This window comes from Haliotis rufescens, unplaced genomic scaffold (assembly GCF_023055435.1).
Source record: "Haliotis rufescens isolate VD_foot unplaced genomic scaffold, xgHalRufe1.0.p SCAF_13, whole genome shotgun sequence".
In the NCBI taxonomy this organism is placed as follows: domain Eukaryota; kingdom Metazoa; phylum Mollusca; class Gastropoda; order Lepetellida; family Haliotidae; genus Haliotis; species Haliotis rufescens.
In genome coordinates, this window is record NW_025963813.1 from 35,380,401 (window position 1) to 35,391,916 (window position 11,516).

General features: G+C 43.2%; 1 protein-coding gene across 1 annotated transcript; it reads left to right on the plus strand.

Moving 5' to 3' along the window:
* The first annotated feature begins 288 nt into the window (after positions 1-288).
* On the plus strand, positions 289-8,652 carry LOC124151589. The gene is made up of 5 exons (XM_046524119.2): positions 289-353; positions 536-632; positions 5,240-5,303; positions 6,307-6,345; positions 7,182-8,652. The coding sequence occupies exons 2-5, from the start codon at positions 617-619 to the stop codon at positions 7,618-7,620; spliced, it is 558 nt and encodes a 185-aa protein (XP_046380075.2). The 5' UTR covers positions 289-353; positions 536-616; the 3' UTR covers positions 7,621-8,652.
* Positions 8,653-11,516: the final 2,864 nt, after the last annotated feature.

Sequence of the window (11,516 nt, forward strand, 5' to 3'; positions counted from 1 at the left end):
GGAAGGGGCTTGTCGCTTTAATTAAATTATTCTTCGTTCCGTTATCTTTATATCATAAATGTCAAGATGACACAGTGAATTGCCACTGCGTGGAATCCAAATATTCTAAAGTAAGCTCTACTTCCCGTCCCTCTTCAGTGCAAATTGACCCTGACAGAAGTATCCGTATTTAACTTCATCTAACTTCCTTGCTGGTACGCGCATAATGCAAATTTGTATCACAATAGTTGGAAATATTTGATACTTTCAAATCCTATTTCGCTTAACGAATTCCTCTTTTACATGTAACCGAGCTCAGCCCCGCTGAAGGACCTCTTGACTTTCTGATTTTCAAGCGATTTACTCGCAATAACGTAATTATGTTTCAAGATTTTGATTAATTTTTCATTACTGCCATGTGTGTATGTTGCATTAAAAAGATGAAGGTACAGTTGTCAATAATTGGCTATTAAGCGAATAATAACGGTAGCCCGGCCCGGCCCGGCCTGACATTTACATTTTGTAGGTATTCCCTAATTTCACTTCCTGTCTCCAGGACTCGCTGCATACATAGGAGGTCACATCATGTCACTTGTGTTTCAAGCCCTGTGAGTCGTCAGTGAATCACGGTCAGCTGATGGCGGAGGATGGTGGTAGGTTTCTTTGTATTTAATAACTGTCAGGTATGGTGTTTACAACTCCAGCATTAGTTTGCTGTCGCACCGTCGTATCGATCAGCAATTACTTTCGCACACGTCACACATGTCTTGCTCTTATGAACATGGGAGTGTGGGATACTCGACAGAGGCGCACACAGGATTTTGAAAAAATGTATGTGGGTGTGTCTGTGTCTGTGTCCGTGTGTGTCTGTGTCCGTGTGTGTGTGTGTGTGTGTGTGTGTCTATGTTTATGTATCAGTGTCTGTGTCTGTCTGTGTATGTGTCTTTGTTGATGACTGCCTTCCTGTTTGTCTGCAGAGTTGCGTCCCTTGGGCACGCTAGGAACCTATGATTGTGGCTTTGAATCCCGGTTCGCCCCGATTATGTTTCTAGGTTTGTCAGCGCCATACCCCTGCTCGTGGGTTCGCCGTAGTGGTAAACGTCTGAGACCTGCATCACTTCGGGCTTTCCTTCAACATTAAGCTGACACGTCATGATATAACTAGATTACAGTTAAAAGCGGCGTTAAACCCAACTCACTCACTCACTCACTGGCCAAAGTAGTTTCACGTCTACGACCTGCATCACTCCGGGGAAACCTCCCAAGTTGACACACCACCATATAACAGAAATACTGATATAATCAGTGTTAAATCCAACTCACTCACTCACTCACTCACTCACTCACACATCCACGTGGTTACACGTCTTCGACCTGCATCACTCCGGGGATACCTACCAAGTTGACACTCCACTACATAACAGACATACTGATATAACCAGTGTCAAACCCGACTCACTCACTCACTCATCCAAGTAGTTTCACGTCTACGACCTGCATCACTCCGGGGACACCTCCCAAGTTGACACACCACCATATAACAGAAATACTGATGTAACCAGTGTTAAACCCGACTCACTCACTCAACTGACTGACCCAAGTAGTCACACGTCTACGACCTGCATCACTCCGGGGACACCTCCCAAGTTGACACACCACCACATAACTGAAATACTGATATAACCAGTGTTAAACCCGACTCACTCACTCACTCATAGAAGAAGTTTCACGTCTACGACCTGCATCACTCAGGGGATACCTACCAAGTTGACACTCCACTACATAACAGACATACTGATATAACCAGTGTCAAACCCAACTCACTCACTCACTCACTCACTCACTCACTCATCCACGTGGTTACACGTCTTCGTCCTGCATCACCCCGGGGATAGCTCCCAAGTTGACACACGACCATATAACAGAAATACTGATATAACCAATGTTAAATCCAACTCACTCACTCACTCACTCACACATCCACGTGGTTACACGTCTTCGACCTGCATCACCCCGGGGATTCCTACCAAGTTGACACACCACCATATAACAGACAAACTGATATAACCAGTGTTAAACCCGACTCACTCACTCACTCATCCAAGAAGTTTCACGTCCACGACCTGCATCACTCTGGAGATACCTCCCAAGTTGACACACCACCATATAACAGAAATACTGATATAACCAGTGTCAAACCCGACTCACTCACTCACTCATCCAAGCAGTTTCACGTCTACGACCTGCATCACTCCGGGGACACCCTCCAAGTTGACACACCACCATATAACAGAAATACTGATGTAACCAGTGTTAAACCCGACTCACTCACTCACTCACTCATAGAAGTTGTTTCACGTCTACGACCTGCATCACTCCGGGGACACCTCCCAAGTTGACACACCACCACATAACTGAAATACTGATATAACCAGTGTTAAACCCGACTGACTTTCTCACTCATAGAAATAGCTTCACGTCTACGACCTGCATCACTCCGGAGACACCTCCCAAGTTGACACACCACCACATAACTGAAATACTGATATAACCAGTGTTAAACCCGACTCACTCACTCACTCATAGAAGTAGTTTCACGTCTACGACCTGCATCACTCCGGAGACACCTCCCAAGTTGACACACCACCACAGAACTGAAATACTGATATAACCAGTGTTAAACCCGACTCACTCACTCACTCATAGAAGAAGTTTCACGTCTACGACCTGCATCACTCCGGGGATACCTACCAAGTTGACACTCCACTACATAACAGACATACTGATATAACCAATGTTAAATCCAACTCACTCACTCCCTCACTCACACATCCACGTGGTTACACGTCTTCGACCTGCATTACTCCGGGGATTCCTACCAAGTTGACACACCACCATATAACAGACAAACTGATATAACCAGCGTTAAACCCGACTCACTCACTCACTCATCCAAGTAGTTTCACGTCCACGACCTGCATCACTCTGGAGATACCTCCCAAGTTGACACACCACCATATAACAGAAATACTGATATAACCAGTGTCAAACCCGACTCACTCACTCACTCATCCAAGTAGTTTCACGTCTACGACCTGCATCACTCCGGGGACACCTCCCAAGTTGACACACCACCATATAACAGAAATACTGATGTAACCAGTGTTAAACCCGACTCACTCACTCAACTGACTGACCCAAGTAGTCACACGTCTACGACCTGCATCACTCCGGAGACACCTCCCAAATTGACACACCACCACATAACTGAAATACTGATATAACCAGTGTTAAACCCGACTCACTCACTCACTCATAGAAGTAGTTTCACGTCTACGACCTGCATCACTCCGGGGACACCTCCCAAGTTGACACACCACCACATAACTGAAATACTGATATAACCAGTGTTAAACCCGACTCACTCACTCACTCATAGAAGTAGTTTCACGTCTACGACCTGCATCACTCCGGAGACACCTCCCAAGTTGACACACCACCACATAACTGAAATACTGATATAACCAGTGTTAAACCCGACTCACTCACTCACTCATTCATAGAAGTATATTACGTCTACGACCTGCATCACTCCGGGGACACCTTCCAAGTTGACACACCACCACATAACTGAAATACTGATATAACCAGTGTTAAACCCGACTCACTCACTCACTCATAGAAGTAGTTTCACGTCTACGACCTGCATCACTCAGGGGATACCTCCCAAGTTGACACACCACCACATAACTGAAATACTGATATAACCAGTGTAAAGCCCGACTCACTCACTCACTCACTCACTCACTTACTCATCCACGTAGTTATACGTCCACGACCTGCATCACTCCGGGGATACCTCCCAAGTTGACACACCACCATATAACAGAAATACTGATATAACCAGTGTTAAATCCAACTCACTCACTCACTCACTCACTCACTCACTCATCCACGTGGTTACACGTCTTCGTCCTGCATCACCCCGGGGATACCTCCCAAGTTGACACTCCACCATATAACAGACATGCTGATATAACCAGTGTTAAACCCGACTCACTCACTCACTCATCCAAGTAGTTTCACGTCCACGACCTGTATCACTCTGGGGATACCTACCAAGTTGACACACCACCATATAACAGAAATACTGATATAACAAGTGTTAAACTCAACTCACTCACTCATTCACTCATCCAAGTAGTTTCACGTCTACGACCTGCATCATTCCGGGGACACCTCCCAAGTTGACACTCCGCCATATAACAGAAATACTGATATAACCAGTGTTAAACACAATTAACTCATGGACGTTTGTGTCCAACACCACCTGTACTAAACGCCGGATACTATGGATGCGAGGGAAGAGACACGGCGAACGATTATGAGTGTGAAAATTAACCTCCCACTTTGTATGCTCCTGTAGACAAGTATTTCTCACGTGTGGGTGTTGCAATGTATTGCTTAAAAGTTGTTCGATCAAGGTTACAATTACTAAGGCCAAAGTAAAGCTTTCAAAACGTTTTACGGTGGACATGTGCAGGACATGTCCGACAGGACACGAATGATGTCCGATGCAATTCCCTATTTTGAATTGTACCATATGTTCCCGTGTGTTATTTTCAGGTGAATAAATGACTTGCCTTTGCATGTGTTTGTGCCTCCGGTGGGGCAGGATACGCTCACGTTTTCGCCAATATCTGGTGTCATCATTATCTGATAGTGATTCATAAACACATTCTCATTAGAAAGTCGGAGAAAATCGCATCACAAGGGATACATATTCCAAATCTTTTGGCAGAGATTACTCATGAATATGAAAAGGGTTTTGTCGCTTTTAGTCAGAACAGGTGTGGTCCTGCTTTTATATACATACAAACATAAAATTAAAATAAAATATCTAGTAAGATAGGTTTTATTTCCTTGTAGACACTGTGAGTGAGTTGGTTTTAACGCCCACTCGTTTTATCTCGGCTTATCAGGTAAATGTGGGAGGAAAGGCCGAAGTGGTGGTCTTAGACGTTTACCAGATCGGTGAAACCCACGAGCACGGGTAAGGCGCTGACAAACCTAGAAACATAATCGGGGCGAACCGGGATTCGAACCCACATCATAGGTTTCTGGCGTGCCCAAGGGACGCAACTCTGCACAGCGAATCGCGGCACCTTAGACGACTGGACCACCCATGTAGATACTGTAACTATTAGCGGAAGGTCTTTTACAATTTTGGAACATACACATTTTAGTTGTATCTTTGCAGATATCGATCCATCCCATGGTGATGGCAAACCGACACAAGAACAGATAGAAATGGTTTCCCTGAGGTGAGAGGCTATTGTGCATACTTCAGTGACAAGGCAGACACAATATTATGGATAACAACTTCTTTAATACTGTGAATACTTAATACTTATATTGTTATGCATAAAATTGTGTCTACCCTGTCTTCCGTCAACTTCCGTCAACTTCCGTCAACTTCTAAGTAAAAAATTCTTACTTCAGTGTTTGAATACATCCACTCGATAGTTGCAATAGTATCCACCCGACTAGATGGGCTGATATCAGGTAGGCTCCCTGAAGGTTAAAAAAAGTATTTTTTTATATTTCTTGCTCCTCTGAAGTTGTATTTATGTTCCAAACTGAAACAGAGGTATTATGAACCTTACACAAACGCCTGTATTCATTCGTCCATCTGTGATCAATTTACACTCATTATATTACACATAAGGGCACGAATATATGTTTCAGTATTTCTTACTGACCCTCGTCGTCAGAGCATTATGCGAAAATCTCCCAAGCAACTATGAACGCATTCTCGTAAATAATTGACGTCATTCACTGAGATAATGACGTCATCCACTGTTCATGATGTCATGACGATGTTATGTGACGTCGCTCAAGACTCTGACATTATTTCAACCCGGACTGATCATCATGGGTTATTCTCTGTTGGGGAACTACCTGTGAAACATAATATTCGCTTCTGTCGTCCAGCCAAGAATGTTTGATTGTTTGTTGTCAGCAATGTTACAGCTTTATGACGGCGGTCTGTATCAAATCGAGTCTGGACCAGACAATCCAGTGATTGACATACTGGGCATCGATCCACGCAGTTGGTATCGATGACATGCATCAACCAAGTCAGCGAGCCTGACCACCCGATCTCGTTAGTCGCCTCTTACGACAAGCATAGTCGCCTCATGACAGGCCGCTGTCACGTGGCTGGAATATTGCTGGGTGCAGCGTTAAACAAACAAACAAACAAACTAACATTAACATAAGTTTTCTTTATAAAATTACATTGTGTCTATGCATCATTTTTTGCAGAGACGTGGAAAACAACACCTATACTTCTTATACGGAAAGGTAAGTTAAAATGATCCAAAATATATATTCGGGAAGATGTTCTTAAACTAGAACATAATACATCACAGAACTGTTCATTCCACATCACTCACATAAAGTTTTGCATACACATATAAGTAATTACAATAAAGAGCCAAGCGTGGATGAACATACTGTGAAATTTTAGTGTATTTCTACAAAGAAAGATGTGCCTTTTATGTCAAACTTTGGTTTGCATAGTTCTGACAAGGCGGTCTGGATCACTGCAACCATTGTGCACACATATCATGTAACCCATATCATTCTTCCTGTGTGATAAACCTAAATATCTATTAACGATATTGGCATGACATTAGAAATTATAAAGAAACAAGTCTCGTCACGTGTCATTGTCTCTTTTGGACGTTGGTGTAGCCTAGTTGTCAAAGCAGTCGTTCGTTCGAGCATGGTATAATGTGAGAAGCCGATTGATGGTGTCATCCGCCGTTATATTGCTGGAATACTGTCAATACATCAACAAGAGGGCACGCATGGCAAGTCGTCGAAGGCGCCGCGATTCGCTGTGCAGAGTTGCGTCCCTTGGGCACGCCAGAAACCTATGATTGTGGGTTCCAATCCCGGTTCGCCCCGATTATGTTTCTAGGTTTGCCAGCACCATACCCGTGCTCGTGGATTTCGCCGAAGTGGTAAACGTCTGAGACCTGCATCACTTTGGACTTTCCTCCCACATTAAGCTGACACGCATTGATATGCCTGGAATACTGTTAAAAGCGGCGTTAAACCCAAATCACTCACTCACTCAGTACATGTACAACCTCACTCACTCATTCACTCACTTAATTTCTCATTTGTTTCAGTTTTCATGATGTTTATGTCTGGATGCCAAGAGGGAAACAGGTGGGACACGCATCTGTTATGTTGAGTAATCGTACGTACATCAGCTTATGGCCAGACGACGACAAAACGAAATGTAGAGTGTTTAAGAAGGCTATGGACAGAAGCGTCCGCCCAGAAGACGACATTTATAAAGAATCATTCGAGCCACATTATACTTTCAGGATACCTGCTAAAAAGTTGGATGTATTAAAAATGCAAGCTTTCTGGGATGAATGGAAAAGAACCGGTGAATACGGTTTATTTTTCAAAAACTGTTGCTGGCTTGTGTACAGCATCTTGCGTGAAGGGGGCGCACCTAGAAGTGCAACTGTGTTGTGGCGACCAGAAACATTACGAAGGTACTTGAGGATCTATGAGAATGATGGACATTGGATCAGAGCCTTCTTCAATCTATGGTGATTACACTTCTGAACGAATGGATTCTCCATGTACCTGTGGTGCATGACCTCTGCTAAATGAATGGACGAAAGCTCCCTTGGACCGACATCAATGGCCTCAACGTTCACTCGGGAGGATTCTACATGTGTGGCATGTCATTTGTATCACAATATTTATAGTGAATCGTGAGGTTATGATCTGTCTTCCCTTTCATTTGACAGAGATGCGGTTCCCCGTTGGTGGGGAAGTTGGGCATTTGGTATGAATACATCATTACAAGTCTGAGTGCAAGACACTATTGCTCACCAAGAACAAGTGAACGAAATATGTCCAGAGAAAGTATTCGCCAATTAACAAGGAGAGCATGGCTAATAATTGGCTGCATAATGAAGTCTGTTGGGGACAACAGGTCCGCCATGGCATCTGCTCGAAACTTAAAAGAACAGTCTTACGGTTACAAGGCAGTTTCTTATTTGTATATTTTTATATATTTTTACAACATCGTCAAATTTTCAATCCGTGTCCCTCATGGCGAGATAGTGGATATGTGGACATTCAATGCAATGGCCACATGTCCGTTCGGAGAGAGGAAGGTCCGGTGATCGATCCCCGGCCGCGTCATACCAAAAGACGTTAAAAGATGGTACTTGTTGTTACCTTGTCTGGCGCTCGGCATTAAGGGGCTAAAACATGCACTTGTCGGCACGGATTCAGTATTCCGTGTCTGAGTGAGGTATTCATGTTAAACTGCGGCATGGTATCTCAGTGAGCTAGCACTATATATCGGCATCAGTCCGGACCAGAACAAGCAGCCACACACAAACACACGTCCATGTACGTCGCTATATAAGTGCAATAATCTTGGACGCGACGTTAAACCCCATTTCACCTCACCACAAACGACGGAAAGCTGATGTGCCCTTTGATACGGTTGGTTGGTTTGTTGTTTAACGCCGCACTCAGCAATATTCTAGCTATATGATGGCGGTCTGTAAATAATCCAGTCTGGACCAGACATTCCAGTGATTGATATCATGAGCATCGATCCACGCAATTGGGATCGATGAGATGCATCAACCAAGTCAGCGAGCCTGACCACCTGATCCCGTTAGTCGCCTTTTACGGCAAGTATGGGTTGCTGAAGACCTATTCTACCCAGGAATCTTCACGGGTCTGTGCCCTTTAAAATATAAAGCGACAAAAATCCTAATCCTAATTGTAAGAGCCAAAACTATTTTATGAGTGTTTCAGTAAACCTCTTGCAATGCGCAAAGGGACGTAACTCTGTATACTGTAGACAGTCATTCGTGCTATGTTCACAATTTTCGTGTGCTGTGTTCATTTGAATATTGTTTTAGTGAACATGTTAAATTGTGTATGCAGCATATTGGTGAAATTTGAGTTTGAAGTATGTATAGCATGTTCAGGGCAACAGTATTTGTTTTCTATCTGTTAAAGTTAATTGTATCATATGAGTGAATGGTGAAACGGAGAAAGAAATAAACAGAATAATCATCGGATGGGAGAAATTTGTATTTTATTCATTATACGGGTTTGGAGTCTGTAAAATGAAGGGGAATGACTTATTCAGGATAGGTTTTTTACTAATTAGCTGTCACATTCTGTGACTTAGTTATGTTTCGTAATGTCCATAATCCATTCAATTTGTTCATTTTGGTTTTAAAAGAGCTAAAAATATATAGAGAAATATATATCCTTTCGCTAAAGGTAACCGGTTTACATTTTGTGAGAATAAACTATTGCGCATTGAGCGATTATCTCCTTTAGCTGTAGGCGTAGTATATATAGCTTTATCACGCACTGACCTTGCAATGCTGTACATCATATCTTATTCAAGCTGTATCACTGAGAGTGAGTGATTATCTCACAAACCGAATAGCTCCATTGCGCACTACCTTTGCAATGTATCGTATGTTATTCAGGCAGCCAGCGAGAAAGGTTCTCGGGAGGGGAGAATTCAGGTCAAGCGTGTAATGTGCTATCAATCTTCCTCCCTTCACACTGCTATTGCAACTAATCGTTCAACACGATTAAATACTAGGCGTGTCTATAAAGTATGACTGTTCAATAAACAACACATGTAAAACAACGGGCTTGTTATGAGATATTTGTAATTAGTTGTCTTCACAATCACATATATATGGTCTTCCTGTGCATTGTTGAGCACACTATTGTTTCAAGTAGTTCACTGTATGTAATGTATGAGTCATGCCGTTTCATGCGGCGGTTTACGGTTCTGCATGGTTTATTGCTTTGGCAGTTTCTTAAACTTACGGCAGAGATTTTACACCCGTATATGTTCATTGCTTCTGGATACATAGCAAATCAACAGGTTGGTCTGTGGTTTGCAGTTATGTTCTTAAAACATAACACGGATGCATGATATGTTCACGATTTTGGGGTTGAACATGGTAACATTCTTCTGAACATACTTCAAATCTAAATCTAATCACAACACAAACCCAGTTAACCAAATGGAACCGAACACGATAGTAATGAGTAAGTGAGTGAGTTGGGTTGAGTGGCAATTCGCTATGCGGAGTTGTGTCCCTTGGGCATGCCAGAAACCTATGACAGTGTGTTGGAATCCCGGTTCGCCCCGATTAAGGTTTGTCAGCACCACACCCGTTTTCGTGGGTTTCACCGAAGTGGTAAACGTCTGAGACCTGCATCACTTCTGGCTTTCCTCCCACATTAAGCCGCGACATAGCTGGTATACTGTTAAAAGCAGAGTTAAACCAAACTCACTGCATAAAGCAGAGTCGATTGTACGATTCCGACTATATCATGAGCATTTGTTTATGAATCACTATTAAATAGTAATGATACCAGGTCATCGTGAAAAGGTGAGCGTATCCTACCCCACCGGCAAAAGTTGGTTGGTTGGTTTGTTGTTTAACGCCGCACTCAGCAATATTCAAGCTATATGACGGCGGTCTGTAAATAATCGAGTCTGGACCAGACAATCCAGTGATTTACACCATGAACATCGATCCACGCAATTGGGATCGATGACATGCATCAACCAAGTCAGCGAGCCTGACCACCCGATCCCGTAAGTCGCCTTTTACGACAAGCATAGTCACCTTTTACGGCAAGTATGGGTTGCTGAAGATCTATCCAACCCCGGAATCTTCACGGGTCCCACCGACAAAAGAACACTTTTTTTAATTCAAAACGACGACCACATGACTACATTCTTTGGTTATTGAAAAGTGATCATCAGTTCAACTCCATCACATTATACTTTGACGTGGGTTTCAGCACCTAAGATGGTAGTCAAACAAATATTCGGTTTTTTCTGAGCCTGCACCTGAATACCTTCAAGTTGTTATCTCTGACGTGACATGGTTTGGACATACACACTGGGTGGAACCTAGACAAAAGGCTGCAAATTTGTATCTAATCACTAACTGATAGTTATAATAGACACATGCGGGGGCACGGGTGGCCCAGTCGTCTAAGGCGCCGCGATTCGCTGTGCAGAGTTGCGTCCCTTGGGCACGCCAGAAACCTATGATTGTGGGTTCGAATCCCAGTTCGCCCCGATTATGTTTCTAGGTTTGTCAGCACCATACCCGTGCTCGTGGGTTTCACCGAAGTGGTAAACGTCTGAGACCTACATGACTTCGGGCTTTCCTCCCACATTAAGCTGACACGCCGTGATATAACTGGAATAATGTTAAAAGCGGCGTTAAACCCAACTCACTCACTCACTCACTCACTATAACACATGCTTATGATGTATTCGGAATCGTACAACGGATTTTGCTTTTTACGAATCTCTCAATCAGGCATTGATCAGTTAAACACGCTATACGTGGACATACACTGACAAAGCACTTTGTCATGGAGTATTTGTATGTATGTACAAAATATAACACACTAAGGCATGA